This window comes from Tinamus guttatus, unplaced genomic scaffold (assembly GCF_059628265.1).
Source record: "Tinamus guttatus ecotype Peru unplaced genomic scaffold, ASM5962826v1 Tinamus_guttatus_pri_ptg000563l, whole genome shotgun sequence".
In the NCBI taxonomy this organism is placed as follows: Eukaryota; Metazoa; Chordata; class Aves; order Tinamiformes; family Tinamidae; genus Tinamus; species Tinamus guttatus.
The window spans coordinates 144154-164339 of NW_028289097.1; the positions used below are offsets into that span (position 1 = coordinate 144154).

General features: G+C 53.9%; 1 protein-coding gene across 1 annotated transcript; it reads left to right on the top strand.

The window, feature by feature from the left end:
• The first annotated feature begins 6180 nt into the window (after window positions 1-6180).
• On the top strand, window positions 6181-18142 carry MYBPH (myosin binding protein H). The gene is made up of 11 exons (XM_088534482.1): window positions 6181-6574; window positions 6849-6983; window positions 9022-9189; window positions 11571-11659; window positions 12863-13058; window positions 13407-13546; window positions 13675-13834; window positions 14709-14845; window positions 15249-15435; window positions 17334-17375; window positions 17935-18142. Exons 1-10 carry the CDS (start codon window positions 6181-6183, stop codon window positions 17342-17344), a joined length of 1617 nt encoding a protein of 538 aa, XP_088390608.1. The 3' UTR covers window positions 17345-17375; window positions 17935-18142.
• The last annotated feature ends 2044 nt before the right edge of the window (window positions 18143-20186 follow it).

Below are 20186 nucleotides of genomic sequence, written 5' to 3' on the forward strand. Positions count from 1 at the left end.
TTCCTGGCCACCTGCTGTTACTGGACTGACTGGGAAATGGAGGGCACTACCTGGGATCACGAGCACAGAGGTGACCAGAGGGGCTCTGGGCAGTGGTCTCTGTCCCTGTGTAACGAAGAGCTTGGAGAGCAAATGTCCAGGATTCCTGCTGGGACAAGATGGCAAGGAAGGTAACCTTGAGCGTTGGTGGGGCCTGGCATGTTTTCTTCCTGCTTCTCTTATAGATCCTCTGGCCAAAAGACTACATTCAATGGGGGAGATGGGTGTGTGTCCCTTGGACACAATTAAGGTGCATAAAGCCTTGTAAATAAAGCAGCAGTGGTGACATGTCAACCTTTTGTGGCTTTATGGGCCCTTGAAATGTGGAAGAGAAAACAACGCCGGGGCCTGCAGCCTTTGGCTGCCCCAGAGCAGGGCCTGGCAGGGCAGGTGGTGCCAGGGCCCTCCTGGTGTCCCCAGGCTGTGGGCAGAGGTGACCCCCAGTGCGCTGAGGACCGCGGGGCTGGCAGGGCTCAGTGCTGGGCAGCTCCCTGCCTGCCCATCCAGAGAGCAGGATCGGGAAAAAATCCCGAGGCAGAGCAATGCCCAGGGTTTGACATGGCTTCTTGAGCTGCAAGGGGTGGCTGACGTGGTGCCGAGGTGAGCGGTCCCGCTGTCCCGTCATGTCCTGTCCCGGCTGCCACCCAGGCCCTCATTTGGAGGCTGCGGTTGACCTTGCTCTGCAGCATGTGGTAGCCCTGTGGTCAGCACTACAGGGCTCTTCTGGCTGGGGACGTGCGTGGTGGCCCCCCTTGGTGCCATACCCAGGCTGGAGGAGACAATGTTGGTGCTGAGCTCCCTGACTCTGCTTCTGGTGATATGGTGGGCAAAACCAGGGCATCTGTGTGGGGTTCCCTGGTTAACTCTCTCTTGAGCTGGCAGGGAGGGACATCCCATCACCGCCCCTAAACTCACAGCCCAACGAGGCTGATGGTCAGACAGGGCCTGGTGTTAGTAACTGTGAGGCTGAGTGTGGCAGCACCTTCTCACCCCGTTCCAGGGAGAGGATTCAGCTCCGGGTTCCCAACTGGTCCTGGCCATCAACATGGGCTCACCCACGTGGTGCTGGGTGAGCCCATGGCTTGTTCTGAATCAAAGTGTTGATACCATCCTTGAACTGATGTGTTTTCCCCACACAAGAAGGGTGACTTGGAGCCGGCACTGCCCCTTACCTGCCCATGCAGGTTGTGCTGCAGGAACCGTCCTGGGCACCTGGCAGAGATCCCCAATGGCACCTTGGTGCAATTCAGGATGTCTCCAAAGACCTTGTTGCCTGGATATGTTTCCTAGACCAGATAAGGAGAACTTAAGGCAACGCTAATTTAGAGCTGATATCCCAGATCAGCAGTGCCAATGGGCGCTGCTTCGGAAGAGGCACCGAGATGCGCAGAGCGGAGCCTGCGTCACGGCTCGGCCCCAGGAGACCTTCCCGCCGTCATTGCTCCACGGTGCAGTCAGTGTCTGCTTGCGCCGAATGGAAAACTTGTCCCGTCCCAGCCCACCTGCCACCCTCCCCGGCCGCTTGACTCAGCGCGCCGCGAATATCGCGGTGACGCGGAGCCTGGAAAAGCTGCTCGTAGTGGAGGGAAGCGCGCGGGACGGACGGTGCTGAGCCTGCCCCAGCCGCGCACCCGCAGCCCTGCTCGGCCGCTCTGCGCTTTCCCCGTGGGGCTGGAGAGTGCCAACCCCATCAGGTGATATTGAATATGCCCCTATGGTGGGGAAGGGGTGGGCCTGGTGTCATGGGTGTCCCCCTCCATCCTGGGAGTTTATGGGTGATTTCTGCTTGTTGACACCAATGCTCCAACTTCTTGGAGCTGGGCTGTGTTCTCCACCCCATTAAAGCACCAAGCACATCACTTGCACTAGGGACCTGGTGCTGGAACACTGGTGGTGGCCGTCCAAGCGACAGCACTGGCTGTTTTGGGTGAAATACCTCACTTTACAGCCATTCCTCCTTCTTCTTCTTTCCATTCCTTCTTCTGCAAAACAGGAACCTCACAGCAATGAAGTGTTTCTGTTATGTATCCACGATGATTTGGTAAGTCCAGAGTTGGGGAAAAAAACCCTAGAAGACCAGGCATCCCAAGCAGTTCTTTAATGTTCAGCTCCTCAGCTGCCCTTGCAAATGACTAGTACAGCTCACGGGATGTATTCTTAGTCTTGTTCGCTCATCATTGTGTCAAGCATCAGAGAAATCGTGCTGGGGGCACTTCTTGTTTCCTTCATCAGGCTATTTTCAGCTTGCTCTGGTGGAGGGTCTTTGAGTGAGATGCGCTGCTCTCATCTGTCACCGCTGAAGTGGCTCAGCGTCATTTGAGAGACTGCAGTTCTGCCCTCCTGTCCAGCTTGTGTCTCATTCCATGAGCGCTTCCATCCGTGGTGGAGGAACAAACCTCACACTTCCACGGAGAAACAAACCTCGCAGTGTCCCCCAGTGAAGGGCTTTGGCTTCAGACTCGGGCATCTTGCCATGGATGCCTGTTGGGATCTACGACAGGACGCATAGTGTTTCTGTGTCTGAGTTTATTCAACGTACGGTGGTTTCGCTGGCGATGTGTGAATAAATGAGATGCCAGTATGCTACGGTAACCTGGCCCAGATAAGTCTTGATGATAAACCACATTGAGTCATTTGCTGTTAACCTATGAGTCACCCTGTGAGTCAACAGAGAGTCAACAGCACCTAAACATCATCAATCAGGTTAAAAACCTGAGTTCAAATCCAAAACTTCAAGTATGGTAATTGCCTTGATGTTCTATTCTAAAGAAAGTATTTAATTTTTGACTGTGCTCACCTAAATTGAAATGGGAGAGAAATGTGAGTTTGTATTTCCTTATGAGGTAAAGCTTCAGTATTGATTTCTTTCTGGAGTCTTTAAATTGTTTTTCTTGCATGAAGTCAAGAGATCTGTTCTTACAAAGCACTTCAGATTGGACAGCATGATCGCTCTTGACACAAATGCAGGGAAGGCTCCTGAAAGGAGTTTATGCTGCTGTGGGAGTCAAGGTGATCGCCCAAGAGTTGACTGAAAAAAGCATCAAAACATGGATCAAGTGGATACTGAAATCTCCCTGGAAAAGGTAGCGTTTTTTTAATCCTAAAGTCCCCGTAAATATGTCAGTTGTCTGACAACCACATGGCCAGTAATATGGCCAACACTCGATCTTGATGAAGGTTTGGTCTACCTCCCTCCAGATCAAGGAGATGCCAAGATCATTCAAGACAGGCTGAAGTCCCTGTATGTCAAGACATGGAGAAGGCAGAGTTTTCCCCTCCTGGTCCCAGACTCTCCAGGGAGCCAAAGGTGTCCCAGAGATGTGCTTGGATGGAGGAGGATGGAGATGGTCTCTTCTAGCCCTCCATTGCTGTTGCACTGGGAAGCAGGACTGTCTTCCCTCTTTGTTGGAGCAGCTGCAGAAAATTTTCTGGATCGTGACCTGCTTGGCAATTTTGAGCTGCTTCTAGCTGCTCCAGGGACTGGGGAGGAACTGCTGGCACCTGCCCATGGCCATGTTTGCCTGGCTCCCTGCAGGCAGCAAAAATCATGGGACCTCTGTTTCTCCCCTCCTTCCACGGGGAACGTGGCCTTCTGGTACCCCAAAGGTATTTTGGGAAAGGGAAGCCTTTTATGGTCCTATTCCTCCCTGCAAACAGAAGTAACTATGGAACATTTGGCTTATTACAAGGTTTTGAAGGGAAAAATGCCCTTTCCTGAGACACTGATACCTTCTCTTGGTGTCTTTGCTCTGTCCTGCTGCCAATCGCAGTCACTAAAATAAGCAAAGGAAGAAAAATTGATCTGTGGACCAGGAGGGTAGTGCTGTCAGGTTGTAGCTTCCTGGCCCCTCTTGGGCTCTGAGGGGCAAGTGGGGCAACAGGAGGGTGTGCAAGCAAGTGACTTGATCTGCCTGTGACTCGTGAGGCTGGTGGCTACGATGAACTTTTCCCTCAGCTTACAGGGGAGCCAGGATAGCTGAAACCGTGGGCATCCCCCGTGCTGCTCCAGGGGAACGGCAGCCACCTCCTCTACATGTCCCCTTCTGCCGTCTTGGTGGAGTATCAGATGCAGAGGTCTTCAGGGCTGTTCCTCCATGTTCAACCACCAGAGCTTGTCTATCCCCGTCTTCACAACCAAGAGCTGGGCTGGGAGTCCCAGGCCTGAGTTCAGCATCCAAGCGACTTCTGAGCCGAATAATCCGCAGAGCTGCCCTGGTGTCCTTTCCTTATCCCTTCTTCTAGCTAGATCCATTGCCAGTGTAGGGGTCCTCCACCTGGGATGTGGCTATTGGAGTGCTACTGTGCCTCTTCTTGGGATGCCGGCATCCTATTGAACACTAACCTTGCCATAAATGTTTCCTTTCCTTCTCCCCATCCTCTTCTTGGGCTTTCCCCACTTCAAAACCCTCTCCCTTGTTAGCAAAGCTCAATCCTTTGGACCTGTTGGAGCACACTCCTTCTTTCGTACTATGTCAGTCTCAGAGATACTGTTTGACCTTGATGCAACTGTTTGGAGTTTGGTGTTTTCTGGGGGCCACAGAGCAGTGAGCCCTTGGAGCAAAGCCCAGGAGAGTTGGCTTGCTTTATTCTTCCATAGCAGCGTCATGGGAAGCAGGGATGTAACTGGGGAACAGCAGAAAACACTCTGTGAACCTGAACTGGAGGAAGGTTGAGGAATTGGCCCATAGGTTACAGAGACATTTTCAGTAGTATCCCGTGTACAGCATGGCAGAACAAGGAGCGTGGACAGGTGGAGTCAGAAGGGGGATGTATCCTCTAAGGCTAAGGGACTTCCCTGAGTCAAGATAGGATAACTGGGGTGAATCTGAGCTTGGAGGCTAGCAGAAGGGTGAATGGACATGAGTCCTGGGGTGGCCTGACCCCATGGACAGGTAGTTGTTCCTGCTTCACATGTGCAGGACCAGGCTGGAAGATGTGGAGCAGGGCTGGCCCATGACTAAGCTTCTCCAGGAACATGGGCCAGGTGTACATGTGCAGCGAGGGGCTGGAGACTGGAAGAGAATGTTCTGGTGCAAACCATTGCACCAAGGTGGAGGGGCTTTGGAGAGGACATGGGAGACCGGTGGGTCTATGGCTGTGACAGCGGTTGGGGTGGACATGAGGGAGCCAGGGTCAGGTAGAAGTTGGGAAGTAAATGGAGAGCAGAGGACTGGAAATGGTTCTGGGCAACCTGCTCCACCTGACACTGGTTTGAGCGAGGGTTGAACTAGAGGATGTTCAAGGGTCCCTTCCAGCTCCAGAGATTCTGCAGTTTTGTCAGTCTGGGATTGAGCCAGAGGCCAGAGGAGGGCTTGAGGGGCAGAGGGGGGTGTTAGGCCATTAGTTCTAGGGGGTGGCTAGAGGGGGAGAGGGGCAGGTAGGACTGGGGCTCAATGTAGGATTGGTGGGAAGGACCTAGGTGCTCTAGGTGACCCTGCGTGTGCAGGGGGGTTGGACTAGATGACCTCAAGATGTCCCTTCCAACCTTTAGCATTCTGTGATTCTATGACCTGAACATAGCGGGGTCTGACACTCCTCAGCTGGAGGAGGGTCTGGAGAGGGGAAGCCTGGGGTCGGTGGAGACATAGGGGTTATCTGGGGTGGTGGCAGAGGGTGTCCATGGCAGGGGTCAGCAAGCCCCAAGCTAGAGGGGCTCCTGGAGGGGTTGGTGCTGGGAACAAGATCCGTGAGCCCTGTCCCCAGGGAAAGGTGACCTGGCCCTGGGCTGCCTGGTCCCGTGCAGGCCGGGGGGCAGTGGGGGAGGGCAGGGCCACATGCTCCGTCCCAGGGGAGGGGACAGGGGCGTGCTGCTGAATGTGCAGGTCCTGGGTGGCTATTCCTGGCGGCCCCCGCCTGCGCAGGCAGATTGGTTTGCAGGGAGGTGACAAGTGCCAGCCCAAGCCTATAAAAATCTCCCAGCTCCTGTCCTGGCTCGGTGACCTGGTTCTCCCTCCCAGCACAGTCAGCCCAGAGCGCAGACCATCAGTCCACAGCGGAGACCCCAGACGCCTGGTCTGGAGCGGGGACCCCAGCTCCGGAGTCGATATTCCAGGAGCAGAGATCGTTGGTTTGGAGTAGGGACCTCCACCCACAGTAGAGGTCTGAGAGCGGAAATACCCCTGGCTGCCAAGCTTTGCAGCAATGACCGGCAAAACCACAGCTTCGAAGGGACACCCGGCCCCGAAAGGACACCCGGCCCCGAAGGGACACCCGGCCCCGAAGGGACACGCGGCAGCAAAGAAAGAACCAGCGCCGGCCCCGTCTGCTGAGCACCCAGCAGCCGAGCACCCCCCGGCCCCAGAGCATGGCCCGGAGCACCCCCCGGCCCCGGAACATGCCCCGGAGCACCCCCCAGCACCAGAACATGCCCCGGAGCACCCCCCGGCACCAGAACATGCCCCGGAGCACCCCGCGGATGAGGCAGCTGCCACCCCAAAGGCAGAAGGAGCTCCAGCCCCTGAGGAAGGTTCTCCGGCTCCTCCAGCTGAACCCCATCCTCCAGCCCCTGAACCTGAGCCTGAAAAGCCTAAAGCGGGTGAGGAGGGGGATAGAAATAGAGTGAGGGGAGTCTTCGAGGTGGGGAGGGCTCGTGTAGAGGCACTGGGGTGGGGAGGGCGATGGTGGTGTGCGGTGGAGGAGGAGGAGGATCACGGGATGAAGCTGGCAGGGATAGATTTGGAGTGGGATACGATTGGCAGATTAGGCAGGAAGGGGTGATGGGGACTTGTAGTGGGCTGAAGACCAGTCCAGAGGTTGTGTGGTTGCCCTCTGATAGACCTAACGCTCTCACTGCCGTTGATTTGTTACAGAGCCCCCCAGTCCCCCCTTGTCCTTGGCTGTGGAAGAAGTGAGTGAAAATTCAGTTACACTGACGTGGAAAACCCCGGAGCACACGGGCAGCTCTGTCCTGGACGGATACGTGGTGGAGTTCTGCAAAAATGGAAGTAGGTTTGGGCTTTCCTGCCTCGTAAGCATGAGGAGCTGATGTGTTGCTGTGGAGAGCAGGGAACAACCCAGGAAGGAGCTGTGCAACCTCACAGTGCATTTCCTGGGCATGATTTCTCTTTCTTTACACAGACAAGTTTTATTTCAAATGGTCATTTCTTTTCTCAGAGGAGAGCAGCTGCCCATCACCTCTGAAGAGCAGGTCATTGCAGGCCCCTTTAGTGTGGGGCTAAACTGTTGGGGTTCAACATGACCAATGTGTCCAGCACAGAGTATGGGGCAGAGACTAACATACCCAAGGGTGATGGTGTCTGATGGACCTGGGGTTGCGGTGATGATTCAAGGAGGAGGAAGATGCAAATGTCCCATGTTTACCCAAAGGGCATGGGGCTAAGGTGGGAGGATAAGGGAAGAATGGGTCCAGTTGGGTAATGCAAGAGCAACTGGCAGGCAGAAATAGGGGCAAGTCCTGTGCTTTAGAGATGGAGGACCAAGATGCCTGGAAGGAGGAAAGACATCCTCTAGGTTTGCTTGTAGATGGAGGTAACTGGTGGGTGGCAGTAATTATCTGTGGTTCTTCCGTGGCATTGCTTGTTGAGGGAATGAGGGAGGTGAATGAGACTTAATTTTTGGGAGACCCATCTTGTGAAGTCCAGTTTGGCCTTGGGGTGAGACCCACCTTGTGTGGAGGAGAGATCTTAAAGGTGAGGTTAGAGCTGGTGAACTGAGTGAGGCTGGAACAGTTTGAGAGACCCAAGCATTTTGCAGGTCTTGGGAGCAGGAGCCCTTAACTCTTTGCTTATTTGAGCAGATGCAGTCATCACTGGTTTGGCTATTGGAGGCTTTCACCATGGGGCTGGTGGGCTTGGGAGGTGATCACATTTGGACCTGATGTGTGAAGAAGCTGTTGCATGGGAAAAGGAAAGATGCAGCCATTCCTGGAGGGAGCTGGCTGGCAACTACTCAAAGGTCATAACTTTGGATCCTCTCCTAGCTTGCTTTGGGTTTGGCTGGTGAAAGAGAGTGCTAGTCATTCAGTGAGGACCACACAGGCTTTATAGCTGCTGAATTTGAGCTATTGCAAATCTTGCCTTGGTTAGCTAAGATATGGTGAGGTTTGCCTGAGAAGAGGGTTGGTTTCCTTGGTTTGAGTGATGCAGGTGGGAAGGGACAGAGGAGCTGGTGGGACCTGACTGGTTACTCTGGTTGGTTGCATGGGTCTCCTAGTCCTGTGGTGACTGTGTTGTCCATTTCTTGGCTGGGAAACCTCTTACAAGGCTCAGCAGGGGTTGCAGGATGTTCTTGGCTGATGTGAGAGAGCTCCTGTGTCTGGGCTGTGGGGGGTGAATTTGAGAAGCTTCTTCTAAACAAGAGAAGCTGTTTGGGAGCCAACAAGCATGGTGAACCCCAACAAGACCGGGTCAGCAGGAGGAGCAGACTAGCTTATTGGGTGATAAGACAGCCTTGGAGACTTCCAAAAAATGCCCTTGGCTAGTCATTAGAGACCATGATATAAGAAAGCCACTCGTGTTCTGCAGACTTGGTCTGACCCTTGTAAATCCTTTATAGGCTGATGGGATAGAGAGAACAGCTCTGGTCTTGTTTGCTAGTCAGTACAGGCTTTCTGGCTCTTTGAGCCCCGTTTGTTGGCTTAATCTTTATATATATATATAAATATAAATATATATAATCTTTATATATATATATATATGTATTTTAACTTGCAAATTACATGCTAGTCGGAAAGAGTTGATAAATATTGTAACGGAGACGCATTCAGCATCTCAGTTTTTGGCACCCTGCAGTCCTTCGCAGGGCTGGGCTCCAGGGCAATATGGGATCCTATCCAATCTCTGGTGGCCAGCCTCACTTCTAAGGCCCTTTTTCGACGGGTGTCTTGAATCTCTTGGTTTTTGCAAAGAAATGTTTTGGTCTTTGCAAAGCAATATTTCCGGATTTCACATTCCTGTGACTTCATCCACTTCTATGGTGTGTGTGTGTGTCCATCCATTTTGTACTATTTTGTTTTCATTCTAGGCACAGATTGGACTGCTGCGAACCAGGAGCCCTTCCTTTCCATGCGGTACACCATCCACAACCTCAGTGCTGGAGAGAAGATCCACATCCGCGTGAAGGCGGTGAACGCCAACGGAGCCAGCGTCCCGGCCACCTTGGAGCAGCCAGTCTTCATCAGAGAGATCCTCCGTGAGTTGTGCTCCTGCCATGCCCAGTACAGGTTGCACCACTCAAACCCCCCTTCTCTCTTCCCACTTGCAAGCCTTTGACTTCAATGTTATTCTCAATAACCTGGTCTAATTCTCTTATATCTTTAACACCCAATCACATATATGTCAGGCAGTTGGGCCAGAGACAATCTTGTTTATTTAGATGAGGGAAGCTGAGCTGATTGTCTAGCGCACGGGAACTTTATTCATGCTGAACTTGCTAATAAATAACTTGTTCCCGTGCTTAGCAAGACTCACATTCCTCCTCGGGTGCTGTGAACATGCCGAGGCTGATGTGTGATTGCAAGACCGGCTTTCATTTATTCAAGGGCAAACATGGACTTATTTTCCTGTTCTGAGAAATTATTAATGTGAATTCAAGTTTTTCTATTACTCGAAGAGAGCAGCAGATTTTTTAGCTGCTTGAAGATAGTAATAATACTAAAAATTACCCTGGGAACCATCAATCTTTGATTGAAAAAGACTTGGAGGAAGCTAATGGTGTTTGGAAAGAGGCTCTGCAGGGTCCATCCTCAGCCTCTGGTCCTAAGAGATGGGCCTGGCTAGGCAGGTCCTGTGTCTGCCGCCTTGTTCAAGCTCCCACCCTGCCTGGCAGGACCGAATTCCTCGGTGATTTGGTGAGATCCCAAGTGCCACTTCTAGACCTGTGGAGCCCTCACTCTGGGATGTTGGAGATCAGTCCCAGCTGTTTGCATGGGCTAAGATAAAAATCAGGGAACTGAAAGACCCTTGCAAAATTTGCTCTTTTCTTGTTCCTTCTGTTTTTTGTTCCCTCTGTTTTTTGTTTTACTCTTTTGCTAACTGAAGCTGCTAATCAGCAAATGGCTCTTGACTGCTTTTGCCGTTTGTTTTGCATGCACATCCCTGTCTGTAATATCTGACTTTGATGCAAAAACAGCAGCCCTTGGGGCCTCTCTAGCCCCCCCACAGCCACCCCCCATGCATCCCTCCTGCTCCATGCCATCTCTGACCTTCTGGCCTTCACAGTTGATTAAGAAACGTGTCCCATTCCCCCTGACAGATCATTTATACTTTTACAAGGGGGAGCAGCAGGGATTTTAATAGCAACAAAGCAGAAGGCAGCGGTTTGGGAACAGGTGGTGTGAGAGAAGGCAGGGGACTGGGGAGGGAGAGGGAGCAAACCACCATGCGGTCAGCCACAGGAGTTGGATTTTCCAGGGAAAAATAGCAGGAAAAATGCCTTCCTGCACGCGGCGCCGCTTCACTTGGGATGCTGATCTTGGCCAGCCCTCTGCAGCTAAGCAAGGCACGTGTGCCCAGGAACTGGGGAAAATTCTTGTGAATTAACATTCCTCCTCGGAAGCCAGGTTTCCCTGCTCGGCTCAGACGGATAAGACCAAGTGTCCGCATCCATGCACGGATTCCTGGAGCGGGGCGCGCGGAGGAGAGAACAGCTCAGCTGTCCCATCTGGGGCCGCCGGGCATCTCTCTGGCCCCCCGCCTGCATTTTGCTCTCACAGCTGTTTCGGCATCGCTCCCTCCTGGTTTAATTCGAGCTGTCGCCCACCCCCTGCTCATGCTGTCCCTCCCCAGGGCTAAGCTCCGGCACGTTTAATCCAGGCAGAGACACACAGTTCCTTTTACGAGGGACTCACGTAAACCCGATGCCTCCCCAGCAGGACGGCTAAGCAGAGCAGAGCCGGTAGGGTTACACCACGGCTATTTTCACCCCGGCAAGGAGACACGAGCTCCATCAGCATTCTCTTTATTTATTTTTTTTTTCTGTTGCTTATCTTTGTTATGTTCCCTTGGGGACGTTAACCCTAGTTTTTCAGCTCTGCTCTGAGGTATCCTGCATCTTGGCCTCCTGGCTGTCCTGACCACACATGAGGAGCCTTGTCCTTCATACAACCCAGTTTCTATGTCTTGGAGAAATCTGCTTTTTGAGTTGGGAGGACATATTTTCCAACTGGGAGATACTGACTCAAACTTCAGGGCCACGAGGGCCGTGCTGTGGCAGCGCTGCTGTGATGCTGCTCCTGGTGAAGCCCACGCAGGGCAGCACAGGCTGGCCATAGTGAAGGGGGTGAATGGTCCATCACGGAGGTGTCATTGGGTTAAGCCAGTGGCTAGGGACAAATGGGGACGTAATGTGGGGGTCTGACAAAGGGGTGGGCTGCAGGGAAATGTGGGCTGCAGGGAAACACGGTCTCGCAGGCAAGAGGGAAGGGGTGGCTGTGCTCCTGTGCTGCATGTCCTGACGGACAAGCAGGGCGATGCATGGTGTGGCTTAGCCTGCATGGTGTGGCTTAGCCTGCATGGGATCTCCCAGGCCAAAGGAGACCTCACTGAGCCCACGGCACCAATTCTGCTCCGCAGAGCGCCCGCGGATCCGCATGCCCCGTCACCTGCGGCAGACGTACGTCAGGCACGTCGGGGATGCCGTGAACCTGATGATCCCTTACCAGGTAGGTGGGCAATGGTTCCCTAGGGATGTGTGGCTGGGTGGGCACAAGGCGTCCACCATCTCCTCCAGGATGGAGGAGACCATGTCTGGACGGAGGCTGTGAGAGCAGAAGGGGCCACTTGGCCCCTGTGTATCCCTGTCCTGAATATTACCTCATGGCTGGTGTTGGGCCACGAGAACCTGTGCAACCTCCCCGTGCTCCAGCAGCGGTGTCTGGAGCTGTGATCTGGCTTCTCCTCAGTCCTCACCTCATGTGGACTGGTTGGTGGCACCTATGCATGAGACCCTCTCCTGTTCCTGCCCAGTGCCCAACTCCACTCGTGCAGGGTCAATGATGAAGGTGCTGGCAACTGGAAAACCTCAAAAGGACTAAGACATGGGTCAAATATGGCAGCAGTCTCAGCTGATGAGCCCTGCTCAGCTTGGCTTTGCAGGGGTCATAGAATCACAGAATCATAGAATGCTTAGGGTTGGAAGGGACCTCTAGAGATCATCTAGTCCAACCCCCCTGCACACGCAGGGTCACCTAAAGCACGTGGCACAAGGTCTGGCCACATGCTGCAGAGTGATGTTAGGTTCCCCTCAGGGAGAGCAGCCGCACTTGGAGCAGCTTCTGAATGATGGGGAAGGAGAAGCTGGCGCTGATGGCTCCAACTGGAGTTCACATGCTTGGCTGATTTATTGCACATTCTCTGGAGAAGCCCCAAGGTGTTCCCACCACAACATCTGTAGAGCAGAGGGGAGGAAGCAAGGGATGGAAAGTTGCCCCTGTAAGTGAGGGACATGTCGACACCATTGCTGGATGGCAGCTGGGAGGCAGCGCTGGCCACACTCCAGGCATGAATCAGCCCTGGACACTGAATACAAGCCCCTATGCCAGGCTTTTGAATCTGGGCTCAGGGCCTGGGCAACGTGAGCTCAGGTCTGTCTACAAAGCCCTGGGCAGACAGAGATGGGCTTGCTCCGGGGCAGCTTCATAGACCAGTGCAGGAATGTCAGCTCTAGAGCCTGGCAGCTTCCCAGCAGTGGGGCTGGCTGGGATCAGCTGTAGTTTCTTCCCTGGGTACCAGGGGTGGGAGATGCTGTATCAGGCCACAACTGTGTGGACATATTCGGGTGGCTCTGCTCACCCTCCCTTCCAGCAGGACTGGTTGGGACCATGCTCTCAAGCAGCTCCTAACCTGCCTGTCCTGGGTTGTTCCAGGGAAAGCCACAACCCGAGGTGATCTGGACCAAGGACGACCAACCCTTAGACACCAAACGCGTCAACATCCGTAATGGGGAGAAGGACACAATCTTTTTCATCCGTGAGGCCCAGCGCACTGACTCTGGCAAATACCAACTCACCATCCGGATAAATGGAGCGGAGGACAAAGCCACCTTGGACATCCAAGTGATTGGTAAGATGGGGAATGTGGCCCTTCCTGGTCACTCCTATTTGCTTACAGTGAAATGTCCTCGAGGTCTCATTTCTGGAGGCAGCTCCTGCACTGGATGGGAAAAGGCAGAGACAGCAACAAGGTGGGGGACTGTGGGGTTGTTCTTCCATTGTGTAGAAGACTCTGATGTTGATTTGTTCTGGTTGAGGATGCAGGGTTTCTGTTTGCCCACATCCTTGTGCAGAACTCAGCTCCATGTGTTGCAATAGGACAAGAAGAGAGTAGAAGCAGGATGCAGGCAATGGACAAAGGGCAGGATTTTGGGGGGCTGCAAATTAGGATGTTACCCATGAGGGTTTATAATTGCAGAGCCACCAGGTCCCCCCCAGAACCTGAAGCTGGTGGATGTGTGGGGCTTTAATGTGGCCTTGGAGTGGGGCCCCCCAGCAGACAATGGCAACTCCGAGATCAAGGGCTACCTGGTGCAGAAGTCGGACAAGAAGAGCGGGGTGAGTCTGGGCTCTTCTGGGAACTGAGTGCCCTAATGGGCTCTGCAGAGGGAAGGGGAGGAACGGCTGCTGTTGTCTACCCACCATTATCTTTCTGCCTCTCCTTACTGCTCTCCCTTTCCCCCCAGCAATGGTTCACGGTGCTGGAGCGCTGCACTCGCACCAGCTGCACCATCTCTGACCTCATCATAGGCAACACCTACTCCTTCCGAGTGTTCACGGAGAACGCCTGCGGGATGAGCGAGAAAGCAGCCGTCACCCCCAAGCCAGCCCACATCCAAAAGACAAGTGAGGATAGGGCCCTGATGCTGGGGTGGGCTGTGGGAGGTGTCCTGTCTCCTCTGGGAAAGGCTGGTGCTGTGGCCAGGCTGCTGGGAAGGATCAGGACATGACCATCCTGGCCCCAAGCCCATCCGCTGGTCCGAGCCCACCTTGCAGGAGGACCCAAATGGGTTGTGGGGTCCCTGGCACCAGGTTTGCTTCCTACTGGGTGGGAGTCTGAGAGGGCACAATGTGGCCTGAGCAGGGAAGATGTCCCAAGACTGGGACAAGTTGCTGGGAGGCAAAGATTCAGAGCTAGGCTACCTTTCCTCCTTTCCCCAGGGTGAGGTTGAAGCAGCAGTAAGAAAGGGTGAGGGAACAGCCTCAGCTTTGCCCATCATTCAAAGCAAATGGAGGAAGAGACCCTTGAAATGGTCCTTCTCAGAACCAGGGCTTAAATCCAGCGTGTCTCAATCCTGATCTGCTCCTATCCATTTCCATCCTGCTCTCTGGTAACATGTAGTGAGACGGGGATCTTGGCCATGGTGCAAAGCTGGCATCCAGCTTCTGTTTCTGTGGTGGAGCAGGAAATTAGAACTGTCTGGTCTGGATATCACCTGCTGCATAGATGTGCTGCATCACAGTTGGCTTAGAGATGGCCATCCTCCCCTTGCAAGGACCTTGCACTGTCCCCACCAGTACCAGTGTGTCATGGCTGGATGAGAAGATTGGATAGACAGGACTGTTGAGAGCTGAAGACACGTTTCTGGAGTCAGGCTAGGTTCTGTTTGCCTTATTCTGTGAGGGAGCAGAAGTATTTTGGGATGCCCTGGGCTGAGTTCTCCTGAGCATGCATTGGCCAGCCCAGGGTACCCAGCTAGCTGTTGCCCCAATTTCCTAGAAACTGTCTACCAGCCTGAGAAGATCCGTCAGCGGGACATGCTGGAGCCTCCAAAGTTCACCCAGCCGCTGACAGACCGAACCACCACGCGGGGCTACAGCACACACCTCTTCTGCTCTGTGCGGGGCTTCCCCAAGGTCAGCAGCTGCATCTCTCCTCCTTGAACATCATCTGTGCACATGGGTTTTGCTAAGCAGCTGGAGGTGCTGGGTGATGGCTGCTTTTGTTGGGTTAGGGTTTGATTTATGTGGTTGCAGCTGCCCTCTGACACAAACCAAGACAAGTCTGGGGTGGCTGCACAGTGGAAGGGTGGACTGGTTTCACTTCTAGCCATGTTGCTTCCTTCTGCACTGGGGAAGAAGTGTGGGGCAGTCGTTAGATCTCAGGGCTGGTAGATTTGGCTTTTCACCTTGCCCCTCACTGTTGATCCTATGGAGCTATCACATTCAGGCAGGGCCTGGATAAGGTAAGGAATGGCTGTGGGAGCTGGCTGTGTTTTGGGGCTTTTTTTTCTGAATGAAAAACCCTGCTGCCTTCCAGCCCAAAATCATCTGGATGAAAAATCAGATGGAAATACGGGAAGACCCCAAGTACATAGCGATGATGGCGCAGGGCGTCTGCTCCCTGGAAATCCGCAAGGCCAGCCCTTTCGATGGGGGTGTCTACACCTGCAAAGCTGTGAACCCCTTGGGAGAAGCCTCAGTAGACTGCAAACTTGATGTGAAAGGTAAGGTGGGCTGGGAAAACTCTGAGGAGCAGGTCCAGGAATCCCCGGCTTTTCCCGTTCTCCCTTTTGCGGTGACGTGGTTTGTTTCTGTTTTATATTGAGAATCCAGGTGATGGAGGAGTCTCAGGGCATTGGCCAAGCTTTGTGCTCCTTTGGTTCATGATCTTGCAGCATTCTTTGCTCTTGAAATCCCCTTCCTCTCCTTTATGACCCAGAAGTAGGGAGGAAACCAGAAACTGTGGAGTTGAAGAGATGTTGGTGGAGGCCATGGCAGTCACCTGCTCTTCGCCAAATCCACCAGAACTCTGCTGCACCTGAAACCAATGTGTATGGGGGCTGTGCAGAACGACCCCAAGGCCAAAAGCTGCCTGCCCCATGGCCAGGGCAGCTGGCTTGTGAGGGACAGTCCCAGCACCCTGCCCACGATGACAAGGTGGTGGTCCAGAGCTGCTCCGAGGAGCTGGATGGCATAGGAGGCTGGTGTCCCTCACTGTCCTCACCTGTAGTATCAGGACAGCTGAGGACAGCCAAGGAAAGGTCTCAGATCCTCACCCCACTGCCCAGCATGACCAGCAAGCACCACATTCATCGGATGTGTGAACATCTAAATGCATTTGCAGATGGATTTTTCTTCCACACCCAAACTATATCTGCCAAACGTGGTTTGGGTCATGTCCCTGTCCCTCATGCTTTTTTGAACAGTTACCAGCCCCCTGGGCTGATCCTGTGGAGTTAATTCCTCCTTTGTGTCCCCTCGGCTTCCCATAGCCTTCCCTAGTGAGAGTCAGGGACATGTTGATCCCCTGCCTGCAAAATGTCTGTGTTTCCAGGACAAACTCCATTCTGGAACACTGTGCACCTTCCCTACAGACCTGACACCGTGGTAATGGGCCCATCGGTGCCAGGAAGGATTTGTGCCTGGCTTCTCCCGGCTTTCCTAAGTGCAAACTGAGGAAATACCTTGTGCAGACCCTGATCAGGTTCCCTCCTGTGGGCATCCCACAGCTTTTCAATATTTCCCTAATACCATCTCCTTAAGCTGGACATTACAGCTGCCATATTAAATGTCCCTGGGCAGAATGGCAAAGCGCCCTTCTTGGCTGGGTGACTGGCCCACTTCACCAACAGGCAGGTTGCCTTGATTTATGTCCTGGGGTCCTGCCCAGACTTTCCAGCTCACATTTCCCTGCTTCAGCAGAGTGTCCAGGCCAGTCCTGTGCGGAGATGCCCTGCTTGGTTTACCCACTCCTCAGACACCTTTTTTGGGCCAGGCAGACCCACCTGAGGGCACAAAAGGTTGCATGCCAAGCCCCCAAATTGCACCAATATTTCTCAAGTCACGATGTCATTAGACACGTGCTATTTTTTTATTACTTCTCCCATGCAGATGCCTTCCCAGCACACATCTGCCCCCAGACACAACCTGCCCTACTTCCCGTGCTCGCGGTGGCCGAGATCTGGCTGGCATCCAGCACGCTAAGTCCCTGCTGAAGCCGTGGAGCTTTTCAGCACGTTGTGGGGTGCAGCAGCCGGTGTCAGGGCAGTGACCCATGTGGCCACACACGGCCCCATAGGCAGGGCTGTGAGTGCAACAACGTGGTGAGGGCAGCACGGAGGCTGAGAGCAGCTTCTTGCTCCCCTGGGGACACAGAGCTCCTGGGAATTGTCCAGACTGAAGTTCGTGCTTGGACTTGGTGGGGTCTTGGAGAGAAACCAGCCGGGAGGAGGCAGCGATGACGGTGTCCATGCGTGCTCAGTGCAGGTGTGCACGGGGGCGGTGTGTTCAGGAGCACGTTGGTGTGTGAACATGAGCAGATTTGTCACGTCCTGGCTCGCTTTTAGAAGAGAGGGAGGCGATGGGAGCTCAGGGGTTTATCATCTGCTGTGTTTTCCCACAGTGCCCAAGTGAGGATAATTCGGAGAGCAAGATGAGGAGTGAGGTAGGTCTGGATTGTAGCTGTGGGATGGAGGGAGGATGGATTAGTCCACTGGGGACAGAGCATGTTGAGTGCCCTGGATTTAGCCCTTGTCAACTGCCTTCACCAGCACATCCCCAGCTCCTAGCCGAGTGGGATGGTTGAAGGGTCTCAGACAAACCTGCCCTTTTCCAGGGTGAAGCGTGGGCTGGAGAAGGGGATGCATACGGAGACTGCTGGGCCTGGCAGGCACCTGGGCAGCTGCCCTGGGACAGAGCCGCGGGTTTGCAGGCAGTACCTGGAGACACAGAACTCCAGGAATTGTTTGCATGTGTGGGCGAGTATTGGAATTGGGGGCAGGTAAAAAGAGGTGAGGGGTGGGTCTGGGGGGGAAAAGGAGCTGAAGGCTGGACCTGAACTTTGCAGTGTTGGAGAGGACAGTGGAGCTGGGCCAGGCTTCTCTTGTATTGGAGATGTGGCTTGGGACCAGGTTTCCAGCCTGATCCTGGACCAGGAGTCTCCTAATATGCACGTGGCAGCCGTGACCTTGTTGGGACTCAAGTCTCCTTCCTTTCTGCTGCAGGTGGATGCTGCAGCTCACAGCCCCGCTCGGTATTGCAGCACGAGGAGATGCTCCTGGCCATGGCCTCCTTGGCCTGTGGGCCTGTCCCCTCCCTGGCAGTGTCCCCAGGTGGCCCGTGTGTCCATCCTGCCATGACACAGTCCTCTCTGCACGTGTTGTTAGCTGTGACAATAAATCCATTTGAGGAGATGCTGGTCCTCATTAAAAATGTTCTGTCCTGTCTGTTGTGGGGTCAGGGTGGGGGGATAGATAGATTGGGGTGAGAGGACACAGCTCCTGGGATGGGTTTTAAAAGGGAGAAGGTCTTGTTTTAAAAAAAAATGCATATGAAAATGAGCTAAACCAGAGGCAATTCAGCCAGGAGGATAAAAGCTTCCTCTTGGAGCTGGGGAATGATTCTGTCAGGAGATTAAAAAAACCAGCAACATCAAAACCATCTCACAGTGACTCTACCTCATCGAAACAGAGTATCTTCATCCTCCTCCTCCACGTGAAGGAGGAACAGCCTTCCAGCACCTCATCACTGCCCTGGCACTAGCATCCCCTTCCCCACGGCAAGAGGCAGCCAGAGCAGGACCAGTCGATTCATTATCGTGAGGTGCAATTGACCCCTTTAACTCTCGGTAGCTCAGATTAAGAGATGAAGCCTCGTTCCTCCCAGCTCTGAGACAATCCAGGTCAGATGTTTATTAACAGAAGGCCCAGACACATCCATTAGATTGACTGAATGTGCAGTTAACCCCGACTCAGGGCTGCGGTTTAGCTCCTCCATCAGAGCAGTCATCCTTCTTGGGCGGAGGGGCCATCATGTAGATGAAAGCAGCTCTCAAGGCCCTGAGCCAGCTTGGCCCTGGGGTTGCATCCCTCATCCCGAGCGAAGAGGCAGCATCTCCTGCTGCATCCCAGGGCTTGGCAGCACCTTCCCCGCAGCCAGGGCAAGTGGAAGCCCCGTGTGGTGCCCCCTGTACCCAGCCAGACCCACCAGGCTCAAGGCTCTCGCTGCTCACTCTCTGCGGCCATGCACTGCCTGCTCTAGAGATCCTTTCCACCATCAGAGGGCATTGCTGCATTAATTTTTTATGTGGGCTGTTAGTTTATTGAGCTGGTTGGGGTTGGTGATGCTGCTTGGGTCGAGATTTGTGGTCCAGCTGCCCAGGACCCCGCAGCCGCAGCAGGCAGGGTGAGAGCTGCCATCCTCCTGCACATTCACACGCAGCCTTGGCTACCGGCAGGGCTGTCCTGGCCCCCTCGACATCCCTGATGTGGTGGCTCGTGACCGTGACCAGCTGGAGCCTCACAGGGAGGGCTCTCTTAGCAGGGGGTTTGCAGCCCTGGTGGCCAAAGCAGCGTTTCTGGCTGCACGGTGTTGCTTGGTTTGCCCTTTTCAGATGTTTCCTGCAGTCCTTAGAGGGTGACAAGTGTGTTTGTAACCCTAGAGGGGAGCGGGGAGGGGAGCAGCATCCACATATAGAGAGCCCTTCCCGGGAAAGGGCCAGAGGGCACAGAGCGGAAAAATCCGCTAGATTTTTTTTTTTTCCTTCTGAAAGCAATCATTTGAATGCCTTTTAATTTACGAGCAACCCAGCCGATTTATGAGCCTTATCTGGGCACCTTAGCGAGAAGCAGGCAAAGGCAGTTCCAGGAAGGCAGCCTTTCTCAAAAGGGAGATGCAAGCGGGACTCAGACCTGCACTTGCTAAGCAGCAGTGGGGTGGAGGAGGAGGCCACGTGGGATGGTCAGTGGGGTTCCTGTGATGGAGACAGCCCCTGCCCATGAGGATCTCCCTTCCTGCACAGCTGGTGGGAGCTGGCAGGCTGGGGTCTTGCTCTGCACCAAGCCTCTGGGCTCGTGTGGGTTGGGGTCTGCTCAAACATCAGCTGAACTTGCCCACACATGGCCATCAGCCCCAGGACTTCTACATGACCGGGACCACCCTCCTGTCCTCCATGTCACCAGGAGCCACATCCCTCTGCACATATGTGTGTTAGTGCATGCCCTGCCTTGAACATCCTCAGACACTGTTGACACAGGTTTGCAGATCCTTCAGCCAAGGGATGCTAGGAAGGTGGCCAAGACTCCCCCTTGGTGCTGAGACCCCAGGAAGGACTTGCTCCTTTCCTCACTATCATTGATTTTCTGCAAGCTTCCTTACTCCACTCCAGTGCATTTCACACAGAGTAGTCCTAACCTGGGGAGCCCAGAGCCAGTATGGACGCTGTATATTGAGATCCTAGAAAATGTTGAGCCTATCT